Below are 15,904 nucleotides of genomic sequence, written 5' to 3'. Positions count from 1 at the left end.
AGACCAACAGGGAGGGGTGCTATGAGAGAAGGGTTTCAGAAGGGTCAGTAATGAAAAGGAAATAAGGAAAACAATAGAACAAAAGCTTAAACAACAGCCAATAATTAGAAAACCAAGGACATTTCAGGGCTTTCTGTCATTAGTTGCTTGTAGATAATGGATTAGTCGTCCATACAGATTTGTTAGCTTTAAAGATGAAAGAATAATTCTTCAGAAAAGAGCCTGATGTTCTAAACAAAAGAAACACCAATGAGAGGTGATTGAGAGTGTGACACTGGGTAAAAAACTTAGCTTCTCAAGTGCAAAATATAGATAATCGGAAATTTATCTCCTAGAGTTGTTTCAAGGATTAAAGGAGTTGAAATAAGCAGAGAGCTAGAATTACGCAAGTACGTGGTGAGTTCCAGTATATTAACCATCATCATCACCACCACCAACACCACCACCATCATCATCAAGGAACACCAAGATTGCAAAGGGACCTGAGTGTTCACCTGGCTTCTCACTGATATTGAGAAACCCAACCAGGGTAGCTTCCACCCTGCACTTCTGAGATTCTTCCTGCTTAATTTTGTGAACACTGTTTATAAAACATGAACTCTAGATTTTATTTTTACCTCTGACTACATTTTATTTTCTTATCCTTATTTTCTTTCACCTACTATATTTTCTGTCCTGGGATCCACGTATTTCTGTAAGCTGCCTTACCACTCATATGAAATAATGCAAAATAAAAAGTATAAGAGGTAAAAACTAAATTTAATAAATGAGACAAAAATTGTCTAAAGTAATTATTTTCGTTGTTACTTTCTCGCACAGGGTTGCACAGACATGCACATACACACAAAGTAACGGAAAGGGAGACAGAGCCACATGGAAAGCCGGACAAAGGAGTGCGAGGCTTACGGGAGTGGCAGGTCGCGCCCGTGTAACCCGTGTGTGCGCAGTCGCAGGAGAAGGTGCTCCAGGACTGGGAGCATTCACCCCCATGTTCACAGTAGCTGGGCAGACACCTAGGGGAAAGCAGACACAGCACTGTTTCTCACATTTGGTCATGATAAATTGTATCTTGAAATGTAATGAAAGATTGATAGCAACAGTGAATTGACCAGAAAAACTTAACACGGACAACACTTGCTGAGTCTGTCATCGAAATTTCCAAACGTGATATCAATTACAGACTAAAAAATCCACTAGATGCTACCAACTGTCACGTATTTGTGACAGGCAAATTTTCTACACATCTCATTACATCACAAAACGTGTTTGCTTTTTCACAAATAAGGCAAGATTAATTTCATACATGACTAAGGATATAAATTGCCTGCAGTGACCACAGATAGCACATTTTCTGTCCTTACTTCCATGTCTTTGCAGTGTGACCTGTAGATACTTCCATCAAAAGGCATAGCTTACTTCTCCATCTTGAATCTGGTGGGGCATGTGACCTGCTTGGACCAGTGAGGCGTTAGCAAACTGACCCAGCAGAGGCCAGAAAAGGGCTTGGGCAACGGGCTTTCTCTCTCACTGACTTTTGAACCCAGCCACATGAAGGAACCTGGGCTGGTTCATATGGCCCAGTCACGCCGGTGGGTTCAAAACCACAGGACAAGTGAATGGGAGGGTTATAAGTCTCGCAGCTGTCAGCTGAGCCCTCAGGCACCCACGGATGCAGGAGAGAGCCCAGCAGCAAATACAGAACTGTGAGATGAACAAACAGCTGCTGTTTGGGGCTGGTAAATGCTAAAGATAATCTACTGTGCAGCCAAAGCCAGCTGGTGTATTTTGTATACCACACTGTAATATATTGCCATGTTGACTTAGTGCATAAGAAACCATTTTAAAGAAATGGAAAGAAGGCAGGAAAACGGAGACACTTCTTTTATCCATGTAGTATCACACTGCCAGGGATTCTGCATGTCATCTACTTTAGTCAGACTGAGGATGCCCTCAGGAATTAGAGAGCACTTATGCCTTAGGGCTTTATTTTTATTTTTCCCCACATAATTGAATAAACCACAAAATCACTCAGGTAAACCAAATAACCGCTTACGTCTCATGGACACTATTACATCTCACTTATCAAAATCAAAGGTGGGATTTTAAGGTTTGTTTATAAGATTAAAATTTTAATTGTAAGAAGGTTATTTAATTTTTCATTATAGAAAGTAAATGCTATTCTCAAAGTAATAGCAAATTGAATTCAAAAATGTATAAAAACATATACAACATAATCAAGTGGAATTTATTGCAAGTATGAAGGCTGCTCCAAAATCTGAAAAAAATAATTTGAAAATTAATGCTATCTATTACACAAATAAGCTAAAGAAGAAAAACTATAAGTTTACATCAATAGATGCAGAAAAAGTATTTGACAAACTCTAACACCAATTCATGACAAAAAGCAAAACAAAAACAGTGACAACAAAACACCTGGGGAAACTGGTAATAGAGGGCAATTTCATCAACTTGATTAAAAAACACCTTTCAAAACCCTAGAGCAACATCATATTATTGGAGACAAACAAGATGCTTTCTTCTAAGTGTAGGAGCAAAGCAAAGATCTGCTGTCACCACTCTGATTCAAACATCATGCTGGAAGTCTTAGCTAATGCAATCAGACAAAAAAAGGAATAAAAGATATGTAGACTGGGAAGGAAGAAATAAAACTATCTTTGTTCACAGATGACACTATTCTCTATGGAGAAATTCTGAAATTAAAAAAAAAAACTTCTGAAACTAGTAAGTGATGAGAGCAAAGCTGCAGGATTATTTCTTATAAAGGAACAATGAACTGAAATCTAGAATAGAAAACAGCACTTACATTAGCACTATCAAAAAATAGAATACTTAGACACAAACATAACAAGATATATGCAAGATCTATATGAGAAAAAGTATAAGATTCTGATGAACAAAAAGAATCTAAATAAGTGGAGAGTAAAGTTCAAAATTGTCAAGATTTCAGTTATTCCCAATTTGATCTACAGAGGAATCTTAATCAAAATCACTGCATGTAATTTTGTGGATGTCAACAAACTGATTCTAAAGTTTACATGTAAAAGTAAAAGATCCAAGAGAATATTAAAAATGAAAAAGATCAAAGAACTAACGTTACCCAACTTCAAGACTTGTTATAAAGCTACGGAAATCAAGGCCCTGTGGCACTGGCAAAGAGCAAACAGGCTGCTGGCACAGCTAGAAGGCCCAGAACCAGTTCACACGAATATAACCCACTCGTCTTCAACAAAGATGCAAAGGCGATTCACTGAAGGAAGGACAACTTTTCCAACAAACACGGCTGAAACAACTGGGCCTCCACATGCAAAAAAATAATATAAACACAGGTTTTACACCCTTCACAGCAACAAACTGAGACTAGATCTCAGAATTTTTAAATGCAAAACCATTAAGCTCTCAGAATAGAACATAGGAGGAAATCTAGGTGACCTTGGTTTGGCAATGACTTTTCAGATACAGTCCACAAAAGAAAAAAATGGTAATTTACACTTCAGTAAAATTAAAAAAATCTTTTCTATGAATTATACGAAGAGAATGAAAAGATTAGCTATAAACTAATAGGTAACTTTTGTAAAACATGTGTCTAACAAAGATTGGGGTATAAAATACAGGAGGAACTGGAGAAAGAAACTGCAACCCACTACAATATTCTTGTCTTGAAAATCCCATGGACAGAAGGATCTGGCAGGTTATACAATCCATGGGTTTGCAAGAATCTGACACAACAGCAACCGAGCACTCACGCACACACTTAAAATTCAACAATAAGAACACAACCAAGTAAAAACTCGGGCCAAAGATCTGAGTAGACACCTGACTAAACAAGGTAACAAGTCTACAAATAAAAATACAGAAAGATCTCCAGCATCATATGTCAGTAGAGAAATGCAAATTAAAGCAATGAGACTTGCTTTAATGAGCAACACTACAGACTTGTTAGGAAAGCAAAAGTCCAAAACTCTGGCAGCACCAAATATCGGCAGGGATGAGGACAACGGGAGCGCTCATCCATTGCTGGTGGGAGTGCAAAATGACACAGCCACTCTGTAAGGCAGTTTGGCAGTATTTCACAAAACTCAGCATCTTCTTACCACATGATCCAGTACTTGCGCTCCCTCGTATTTACTCAGATGAGCTGAAAACCTACTTCCATACAAAAACCTGCACGTAAATTTTTATAGTAGCTTTGCTAACTCTGAAAACCTGGAAGGAACCAAGATGTGCTTCAGGTGAATGGATAAACTTGTGGTATATGATACTGTTTAGCACTAAAAACAAATGAGCTGTCCAGTCACAAAACACCTGGAAGAACCTTAAATTCATGTTATTAAATGAAAGGCTATGTATGGAGCACATGATTCCTATACATGACATCCTGGAATCGGCACAACTATGAAGAGAGTAAAATGATTAGTGATTTCCCGGCCACAGGTTGGGAAAAGGGAGGGATGATTGAATAGATGATGCATGTAAGATTTTTAGGGCAGTGAAACTGCTATACATGATACCATAATGGTGAAGACATAACAGTATGCATTTGGAAAACCTCATAGAACTGTCTAGCACAAAGAATGAACTATAATGTAAATCAGTGTGTATGTGAAAGTCACTCAGTTGTGTCTGACTCTTTGCGACTCCATGGACCATAGGCCATGGAGTTCTCCAGGCCAGAATACTGGAACGGTAGCCTTTCCCTTCTCCAGGGGATCTTCCCAAACCCGGAACTGAACCCAGGTCTCCCGCATTGCAGGTGGATTATTTACCAGCTGGGAAGCCCATGTAAAGCAGGGACTTTGATTAACAAGAATGTATCAGTATCGGTTCATCAATTCTAATAAGTGTACAACACTGATGCAAGATGTTAAAAATACAGAAGCTGTGTGCAGGGAGACTGGAAAAAAGAGATAGAGGAGAACTCTCTATACTTTCTGCAAGCCTAAAACTGCTCTAAAAAAATTTGTGTATTAATTAAAAATGTTCATTGTAAGGGACTCAATCAATACAGGCAAGTATATGAAATTTACTCAAAAAAAAAAAAAACTGTGTGTATGCTTAGTCGCCCAGTCATGTCCGACTGTAGCCCACCAGGCTCCTCTGTCCATGGAATTTTTCAGGCAAGAATACTGGAAATGGGTTGCCATTTCCTTCTCCAGGGGATCTTCCCGAACCCTGGGATCCAATCTGGGTCTCCTGCATTGCAGGTGGATTCTTTACCACTGAGCCACCAGGGAAGCCCTTATCCATAGCTTGACAGTCAGCAAATTACAATAATAGTTAAAGCAACGGGCAGCCAGGAGCACAGTCACCAAGTGTCCGGAGGGGCGGTATTTCAGACGGTGTTCTGCAGACCCTCTGGGGCTGTAGAGGTGGCCTGACCCAAGCTCGGCCCATCCCCTCTGCCCCTCATTTGAACAAAGCAGCTTCTTGCCTTTTTTTTTTTTTTTTTTTTTTGACAAGTTGAAACTCTCTAAAATCTTGCTTCAACAGATTCCACACTTTTTAATAGGATGAAGATGACTCTTCTATGATAAAGAATATTATAGGGTTACCTAAAATTGTTTGGGTATAAGATTTTTTCAAAAACAAAATGTTTGAGTTTGTGGTAATTAATTTTCTTTTAAATGTATTATTTATTAAAAAAAAAAGATGTATGTTTCACAATTTTGCATTTAGCATCTAGAATGTTAATGTTAGATCAAAAGCAGTGGAACTGGAAAAAGTGACCCCATCAACACAGTCCATGGCTGGGGATGGCAAATACTTGAGCCTAAGAGGAACCTGAAAAGGGCTATGTAGCCTGAGTTACACAACATGAAATCCTAATGTCCAAAACCCAAAAAGTGTAAGGCGTGATCTCTCCTCACCGCTATCCTTACCCCACAGCCTCGTCCCAAAGGACAGGGAGCCCTTCCCTGTAAAGTGACAGCAGAGCCACAGGAAGGCAGAGTGTCATGAGCACAAGTCCTTGTGGGCTCAGGAAGGTTTTCCAAGCACCCCTTGGACTTCAAACATCTTTGCAGCATTTGCAGTGTGCGGAGGAATGCTGCTATGAATTATTAATTCCTGTGCCTGATGGATAGAAGTCATAAAGCTAGCTGAATTTTAATAATAAAGCTCAGCTTCACTTGAGCACATGAGGACTTGCTTGGGGCAGGCCGAGCGGTGGGCGAGGCGGATGGCCGGCCACAGTGCATAGCGCCCAAAGACAGCCTGGGCGGGGGTGTCTGCTTCGCTGCGCTTTTAAGGGAATCTATTTCATGGTACATTGGACATGCAGTTAGTAGGTATGGACTAAAGGGCTGAGGAAAATGAACGTTTTTAGTAATAAGAAGAATGGAGAATAAGGACATGTCTTTAGATGTTAAGCCATAAAAAATTAGAATCAGTGACTATATAGGCCATCCAAAGTGCCAACAGCTATTTTTATATCCACTTACAGAGTTGCCATGAACCTGAATTGTACGGAAAATAGCTTAACACTACAGACATCTGCATAGATTAGTACATATATCTGAAAATCTTCTTAAAATGTGATGTGGAAAATGTTTCTATTTTCTATTCTGGCTACACACAACATAGATATGTTTGTTTGCTTTTTTATTTTTGGACAAGAAATTTTTATGCACAAAGGGACCACCATTATGTGAGAAAAATATTGCGATTGCAACATACGCTGGGATGGAATTCTCCAGGCCCTAAAGTAACTTCCTCTGAGCTTCCTGACTGAAGAGGCAGCCCTGCCAGTGCCTGTGAACTTGACCTCTCACCTCTTGCCCTGCCGAGTCATCCCCACGGGTGAGGGCAGCACGCTACGTCCACAAGAACATTGCTAACCCCCTCCCGAGCCTCAAGGTGCCAGAGATGACTGCAGCTAGAGCTCACAGACGATGCTATCGTTTCTGTGCCGGTTGTTTTTTATAATCTGAAAATCAGTACTGAGAGTTTTGTCTAAACTATTCAAACACTGTTTCCACTACAAATGGATAGAAAGCGCACACAGGACCACGGGCGTCCGCAGTAAAGTCCCAGTCCTTGTGAGTCAGTGTCTCACATCCTGGGGGTCTGTGATCTCCTCGGACATTGCTAAACCGCACCGCAACTTGTAGTTAATTGGTGATGACAGGAATTTCAGTTAGTGTTAACTGTGGATTAGATTTACTCCACAAAGGGCTCTGTGCAGTGTGAGCGTTTGCAAAGTGCCCTGTGTGAGGATGGGTGGGGATGTCTGGGTGTGTACTTTGTTCAACACAAACTTAATGCACTGCTACTGCAGAGAAGTCAGGCATACTGGCACAGAAAAAAGGTGCATGTGATGATTAAGCCATCCCTTTTAGCCAAAATTACTTACAAGTCTGATAGCACGGCTAACAGATAACTTTGGTAAAGTTGCAATGCTGAGAAATGCTAACATGCTGTTGTTTGAAAGCTCTGCCTTTCTTATCTTCTCCAGTATTCTCACCTACGCTCAGTACGTGGCGACTGAATCCTCTCCACTCTGCTGTATTTACAACATCACTAGAAACCCCTGAAGCTTCAACTTTTATCAAAGAAAGAGCTACTTTTCATTTTTCCTGTAGAATAGAGAATGTAAGGTGAATGCAGCTAACCACATAGAACTTTGATTTCTGGGTCCTCCATGATCTCTTTAGAATATTCTAGCCTGCTCTCCGAAGTGTTAGACATTTTCAAAGTATACAGTCATCAATAATTACAACAGCATCAATGGCATTCTGTATGAATTAAGTAGCCCGGAGGCATATACATGGGAAATTCATGACTGTGTGTCTTCTAAAAAAGTATCATTGGAAAGAAATGATTACTTAAAGGTTGTCATTTTTGTTTTCTGTATAAATATAATTTTCCCCCACGGAATGGAATACTGGGAACGGAGAAAGGGCAAGAAGACGCTCTTTTTTATTTGTTTCTAATCTACTATCAAAAATTGAAAACAGCAGGGGGTGGACGAGCTGAGGAGCAGCACTGAAACGCGGACACTGCCGTACGTGAAGCAGTAAGAGGCAGCCAGTGGGGATCTGCCGTCGGATGCAGGCAGCCCGCGCTGGCCCGGGGACCACCCCGAGGGGCGGGATGCGCGGGAAGGCGCGAGGTCCAAGAGGCGGGGACACGACACGCACGGCTGGTTCACGCTGCTGTACGGCAGCGGCCAACACAACACTGCCAAGCAAATACCCTCCAATTAAAAACCCAAAAGCACCCTGACAACAGGCACGCTGACGGGAGGCTGCCTACCTGTCTGTGAGGCCACAGGTGTCTATCTGGAGGTCGCGGAAACTCCCTAGCGCCCCCTGCTGAACGGAGATGGGATCCACTGCCTCGTCGCCGATGGAGATGAGCCTCAGGCAGCCCTGAAATCCACCCGCGGAAACAGCACACCCGGGGTGAGAGCTGCTGTTGTCAGGACAGCCTGAATGAACACGGAACACAGGAGCAAGCAGTTATGAAAAATACTGTACAGCATTCCTCATCAGCAAAACCTGCTACCTCCACTTGCTAGTAGACACCTCAGCAAGGAAAGCTATGGCAAACCTAGAGGGCATATTAAAAAGCAGACACATTACTTTGCCAGCAAAGGTCCGTCTAGCCAAAGCTATAGTCTGTCCAGTAGTCATGTGCAGATGTGAGAGCTGGACCATGAAAAAGGCCAAGAACCGAAGAACGGGTGCTTGCAAATCGCTGTGCTGGAGAAGACTCCTGAGAGTCCCTCGGACAGCAAGGAGACCAAACCAGTCAATCCTAGAGGAAATCAACCCTGAATATTCATTGGAAGGACTGGTGCTGAGGTGCCAATACTTAGGCCACTTGATTTGAAGAGCTGACTCATTGGAAAAGATCCTGATTCTGGGAAAGACTGAGGGCAAGAGGAGAGGGGGGCAACAGAGGATGAGATGGTTGGATGGTATCGCCGACTCAGTACATGAGTTTGAGCAAACTCTGGGAGACAGTGAAGGACAGGGAAGCCTGGCATGCTGGAATCCATGGGGTCGCAAAGAGTCAGACACGATTTAGTTACTGAACACCACCACTTGAGAAGGTCACATCACCCATGGAGAGGGTGGTAGAGAGCTGACAAGAATAAAATGTGTTAGTATTGGTAAAGTGTAAAAATAATGACTAAAGCTAGGCTTACAGAGAGATAAGAGGAAGGGAAGATGTGAAATCTGACAAATAGCGTTACTGCACTTTTAATTTAAGCAGTCTGATTTTTTTTTTTTTTGAAAGCACATTTAAGACATCGCTCCTTTTAGTATGATGTTAAACTAGATGAACTAAAGGCATGTGAGAACAGAAACAAGAAAAAAAAATTATAGGCATAAGAGGACTTAATAAATTTAAAATGCTTAAAAATAATCTTAAATTGAGAACTGACCTGGATACCCTTGATTCATCTAAATATTGTTAAATATCCACATGTGTGCATCCACACTTTTGAAAAGTGTAAAAACACCTTTGATAATAACTGGTCTAATAGCAATTTATACTTACTTTTCTTTTTTTAATTAGGCATTTTAGTCAAATATATTTCAACATGAAAACACAAACAAATTAACAATATCTCAGAACTACATAGCATTGTGAACAATGGAGAAAACAAGTAACACAATGTTCTGTGGAATCAAGAAATGACGTTTGATTAATTTCAATAATAAGAGTCAAATTTACAAGTTCTGTTACAGCCATTAATTGGTTTTCTGTACAGTTACCAACCACAATTCCTGCAGAGTAGTTTTGTTTTATCCTCCTGGGTCTCCCAAGAGATAATGCTCTTAGAATGACTATGAACAAGGACAAGACCTTAAAATCAAAATCAGGTGGGGTCCAGAGGCACCTTCTGCTCCACTTGTAAGGCCAGCAGGGTTTTGAGTGCCCTCTTGTCCTCCCCTGAATTGTCTCCTAAAGAAATCACAGGTTCTTAGGTTTGCCTACTGCAAGACTGACAATGCAGGAGAAGACAGGGAAAGTTAGGCTGAGAGGATGCTGTCACCATGAGAGGCTTCTGTAAAAGGTAGCAATTTGGAGAAACCTGTTGTAGAGAGCCCAGTCCCACTACTCGCCTCTAACCAGGACTGAGGCCCTCCCCGGGAGCAGCCGGGCTGCAGGGAGCTAGCACCCACAAGGCTGTGTCTGTCCTCAGGAACAAGAGTGCCCGAGGAAGCAATGGAGTGATGCAACACGGTGGCTGTACATCTTCCTCTCAACCGGGACGTCCTTGAAGTGCGTGCCTGCTTCAGAGCAGCCCTGGGCTCCTCAGAGGCTTCACCGCAGCTGCCCTGCAGTTCAGCTTGTCTCTCTGCCCATCAGTTACTCTTCCGGCCTTCCAGGTGTTGTTTCAAAGAATTACCCCTACTAACCCACCCACAGGAAAATCTCCCATGCAGAGGCAGCTTCCTGCGGAATGAAAGCTACAACTCTACACAGGAAAAAAGCTCAAAGTGTTTACTGTATTGAACACTTTATTTTCATCTGCAAATATGAAACAAGGACAACATACTAAATGATTAACATCGTAATAATTCCCAAAAATTGTCAAGCAAATTTTATGCTTTGAAATTTACCTATTTATACTTTGCCTTTCCATATTTCATTTATATCACTTATAGAACTATTTTAACTATTTTGCTTCGCATTTTCCAATAAGTTTAATATTCAGAAATTCTTATGTTAATATTTACAGTTTGGCGTTATTTTATAAGATTCTTATTTTTTAAATCAGATGGAATAAGTAATTCCATAAAGTAAAGATTTTGCTCATTGTACTTCTGTGTTTTTCATTCATCTCTCTTTGGACTTGTGTCTTGAAATTGCTGGTGTACTTTCAAAGAGCAAGAACTGAAGACAGAGCCTCTTCTCGTTCCTGCATAATGGATGCTAGCTTTCTACCTGAGAATTTTCATAAAATACACATGGTTTTCCTATACTTTTCTTTCAGTGACTGAGGCTTTAATGGTTTGTATTTCTGACAAACAGAATTCAAAACAAACCAAGGACTGCATCAGGTTGAAACCATTAAAGGCACAATTAAACCTCAGAAATTAACCTCAAAGGGACTTTGACATTTCAATTTTAATGTTGTATCATAAAAAACTGTTTAAGTCTGCAGCTTTCCTTTACCATTTTCTTGTCTTATGTGAAAACACACACCTTTCACGTATCAGAATCTCTGAAGGACTGGGTCTATTTGGAGGAAACCTGGGATACCTTTACACGCTCTGTGCTCTGTGGCGTGCTGGGCTAAGTCGCTTCAGTCACGGCCAGCTCCGCGACCCCGTGGACCACAGCCAGCCAGGATCCTCTGTCTGTGGGGTTCTCCAGGCAAGAGTACTGGAGTGGGCTGCCACGCCCTCCTCCAGGGGACCTTCCTGATCCAGGAATCGAACTCACGTCTCTTACAGCTCCTGCACTGCAGACAGGCTCTTTACTGCTAACCTGCCTAGGAAGCCCCTGTATCTTCTAGGTGGCTTCTCCTCACTGCACTTCGTAACTAGGAATGTTAGGATAAAACACAGGAAACATGAAGTCAATAAGTAATTTTGGGAATCCCAGTTAGTCCTTTTCTCTTTTCTTCCTTTTCTCCAGATCGCCATCCTCAAACTCACCCAGAACACATCCCAGTATCTAACTATACCTGCTAGGACAAAGGAAAACCATATGCAGTGGTCACAAGGAAAGCTTTCTGAAAGTGAAACTTCAAAGAAGGAAGGTCAAACCAAGGAGTGCTCTGTTCTCCAGGTGTGATGTAAAAGTCAGGAAGTAAGGGCACCGCAGCCCGGGAGAAGCTCGGGGCAGGAGACACCTTTCCGTACCGATGATTGCCCCGAAGCCCTAGCGGGCCATTCATCACTGACCTGATTTGGGACGGACAGTGAGGTGCACGATGAGTAGTTACTGCTAAATTAATGAAAGATATCCATCACGACCGAGGGACTCAGAAGTTTAAGTATCTCTGAGGATGACAAATAAATTGTCCTTTGTGTCAATACACCAGAATGGGTCCTCAGATGAGACTTCATTAGACTTGTCATAGGCTCACTGGCCTGCTAATGTTTCACAGAAGGACACTCGGGGGATTTTGAACATAACTTAATATTCCCCAACTCTGTAGTGCAAGTATGCTATTGAGCAGTACAAAGATTCAATAGAAGGGAATTTATTAAAGCTTTACTTTCCACTACCCCTAAAAGTAGGCACCAATGTACAATGGACTATTAGTGAAACTGCTGTTGGAGGAAAATTACAAAAAAAGCTCAGACTAAGAAAAGGCAAAAAGGAAAAAGGGATGCCTTCTGACTTCCCTGGTGGTCCAGTGATTAAAAATTCACCTTCCAGTGCAGGGGGTGTGGGTTCGATCTCTGGCCAGAGAACTAAGATCCCACATGTGGCGGGGCAAGTAAGCTGGGTGCCACAGCTAGAGAAAGTCTGAATGCCTCAGCAAGGACCCAGCAAGACACCCAGGAGGGTGTGTACAATTTAAAATAGCAATACCTAGATCACAGAGTTCTGATGGGACTTTTAGAAATATTGCCATTATACAGATGACTCTTTTTACTGTAAGATAGTGTGCTCTGAGATTGCCAGGCCAAGATGGAATAGAGACTTCCCGGTGGCCAGAGAGCCTTGGTTTAGGCTGCTGTCCTGCAATAATCACTGAAATCACCTCTTTCATTGCTAAAGCGTCCTGAAATTATATGGTCACCCTAACTATATGGAGGAGAGTGAAAAAGCTGGCTAAAACTCAACATTCCAAAAACTAAGATCATGGCATCTGGTCCAATCACTTAGTGGGAAATAGATGGGGGAAAAATGGAAACAGTGACAGATTTTATTAATTTTATTTTCTTGGGTTCCAAAATCACTGTGGACAGTGACTGCAGCCATGAAATTAAAAGATGCTTGCTCCTTGGAAGAAAAGCTATGACAAACCGATATAGTGTATTTTAAAGCAGAGACATCACTTTGTTGACAAAGGTCCATATAGTCAGAGCTATGATTTTTTCAGTAGTCATATATGGATGTGAGAGTTGGATCATAAAGAAGTCTGAGCCCCAAAGAATTGATGCCTTTAAATTACAGTGCTGAAGAAGACTCTTGAGAGTCCCGTGTGTAGCAGGAGACCAAACTGGTCAGTCCTAAAGGAAATCAACCCTGAATATCCATTGGAAAGACTCACGTTGAAGTTCCAATACTCTGGCCACCTGATAGGAAGAGCCAACTGATTAGAAAAGAACCTGATGCAAGAAAAGATGGAGGGCAGGGAGAGAAGGGGACAATAGAGGACAGGATGGTTGGATGGCATGGCCAATCAACGGACATGAGTTTGAGCAAGCTCTGGGAGATAACGGAGGACAGGGAAGCCTAGTATGTTGCAGTCCAGGAGGCCGCAAAGAGTCGGACATGACTTAGCGAATGAACAACACAAAAAATGTTGATGTTTGGCTGAAACCGACACAATATTGTAAAACAATTATCCTTCAATTAGAAAAAAACTCTAATAGCAAGCCACACTAGCCTGTTTTCATGGGGAAGCATCACAAAACAATTCAACTGACCATATAATGATAATTGGAAACTTGCAGTTGACTGTCCATCAGGAAAAACAGTAATGGGAAGGAAACCTGGCCAGGCAGTATCTCAGAACAGGGAGTATTGTTTTCCTTGAAAAGTCAAACATCATTAACTGGTTTTCACCTAGATGACCCAGGAACATTGACTTTATTAGCCCCAATATTGCTACAGAGCAGAGTGGATGAACTTCACTTCTTTGTCCACATCATACATATTCTGGTACTGACAGACACTGAGCAAGAAGATGAGTGAACAGATACTGACAGAGGCTACTCTTTGGACATTAGAGTTTTCAGGAGTAGAGCTCAAGCTGTAGCTGACCTACCCTGCTTTACCCAGAACAGCATTGGAAAGTCCAACATATCACGGAGACAGATATGGAAACCGTGAGCAAAGGTTCTAGATGTGCATAAAAACTGTGAATATAATAAATCTACTGAGAATCAGACTCCATGCTCATTAGTCCTAGACCTGCCTCTCCTAGTTTTCCTTGAGTAAAAATAGTATCTATCTTTTTATTTAACATCAGTAAGTTAGTCCATTTTGGTTTTACTTGTTTGTTTTAATCTGGCAAAGACTTTACTTGAATTTTAAAAGTAATATATATTCTTTCTCTAGAAAAAAAGATGCTGTTATGTTGGTGTAAGATATACAGTTGACTGACTTCATTTGAATCAGTATCTCAAACTGTTCTGTAGGAATCAACTAGATATTTATAGCGATGCTTATAGAGGCTACTCTAAATTTATACACTAGTTAGGAAGAAAGTGCTGTGATTGCAAGTCCTATTCTTGCCACTCAATGCCACCACAGAATTACATTAGAAAATAGGAAAGTTGTAACGAAGAAATGTCATTATGCCATTTCTGTGGGATGTTTAAACTTCGCAATTCCACTCATCTTAGGGAGACCATTTCTTCTTGGAAACCATATTAACAAGACAGTTCTCTGTATATCAACACAATTTTATGAAAATATATAAGAAAGACTTATTATACCTTTTTCAACACATTTCCTCCAGCTCTCTCTCGGATCTTTAAACAGACAGTAACGAAGCCAACGGCCAGGTGTACGTGCACAGCCAATGTGACAACTGTGGGTTCTTGAGCATTCATTCATCTTAACCACTGGAGCATGCCACTAAAACCACAGTACCGAATGCTGTTTCACTAAATTAACTGTACTTATTAGGAATCAGATAGTTTATGCATAAGGAAAAACTTAAAAATCACTGGCAAGATGTCTCTTAGCAGCTACACTGATATTTATAGCATTTTTAAAATAAAAATGGGCACAATCAAAATGTCCATCAACATAAAATGGTAAAATGGATAAGTAAAATATGGTATAATATGCATCAAAAAGCCACACATCCATGAAAATTAATTAAAGTCAGCTATTCATAGCCACATGGCTGGTTTTCAAAAACTAATGTAGAACAGAAAAAGCAAGTCACAGAAGAATGAATGCAGGTTTATCTTCTTCAAAAAGTTAAAAGCAAGGCAACACAAGACGGTTTATTGCTTACAGTTACCTGCATAGATGATAGATTATTAAAAAAGCAGTATGCAAAGACTGGCTTTAAAAAGCAGCACAATGCGTAACTAGGGGAATGAAAGTCTAGAGGAGCAACAGAAGCCTCGAGAGTTGATTTTGTAGACAAGAGGATGCACCATATATATTCTTTTTATGAACTATTATAGTCTTTTTAAAGTGTGTGCATAAGATCTATTTCACAGTAACAACTGACTCATGTTGCATCAGTATGTAAATATTTATGGAAAGCACCTACTCTCAAGTAGCTGTGCATTCTGAGTATGCAGTATGGTCAATATGAAAGATGATCTGAAAAGTATTTTTCTTTTACTTTTTAATACAAAATGTTAAAGGTATTTTATTTTGTGTCACTAAACAGTAGACACAGATTGTTCTTTCGGTATCTTTCAGTGCTTCAAAATATTTTATCTTTTAAATTACAGTTCTTGGATAAATTCTTTATTTAATTTTGAAGGAATTTGTTCCTCTCCTGAGATATAAAACCCATCATTTAAGTGTAAAGGTTTAAAAGAGTATCTGGGTCAGAAATGCATCACATTTAGCAAACAAGAAAAGCAAGCATTCCTAACTTTTAAAGCTGCTGGCACAATTCCATCTTTCCCCATGAAGTTTGCTTTAGGGGACTTCAAAGATTAAACAACCCAATTCATGGTTGATGTACTTACTGTCAATTCTCAAGAGAGAATTTTATACTTTCTTGTTGGGCTATCAAGCTATCTCCACCATGATTTCAAACTTATTTTAG

General features: G+C 40.7%; 1 protein-coding gene across 1 annotated transcript in view; it reads right to left on the bottom strand.

Annotated features, from left to right (window-relative positions):
- Window positions 1–15,904, bottom strand: part of LOC136148444 (contactin-associated protein-like 3) — a 216,414-nt gene that overhangs the window by 70,104 nt on the left and 130,406 nt on the right. The window contains exons 10-11 of the mRNA XM_065907997.1: window positions 8,272–8,446; window positions 907–1,013 (exon numbers count right to left, since the gene is read on the bottom strand). Of these exons, the coding sequence (XP_065764069.1) occupies window positions 907–1,013; window positions 8,272–8,446 (282 nt within the window). The remainder of the gene's footprint in view (window positions 1–906; window positions 1,014–8,271; window positions 8,447–15,904) is intronic.

The sequence above is a fragment of the Muntiacus reevesi genome, chromosome 17 (assembly GCF_963930625.1).
Source record: "Muntiacus reevesi chromosome 17, mMunRee1.1, whole genome shotgun sequence".
NCBI classification, from domain to species: Eukaryota; Metazoa; Chordata; class Mammalia; order Artiodactyla; family Cervidae; genus Muntiacus; species Muntiacus reevesi.
Note: the sequence above shows the minus strand (reverse complement) of the source record. Positions and strands in the feature narration are given on the sequence as shown.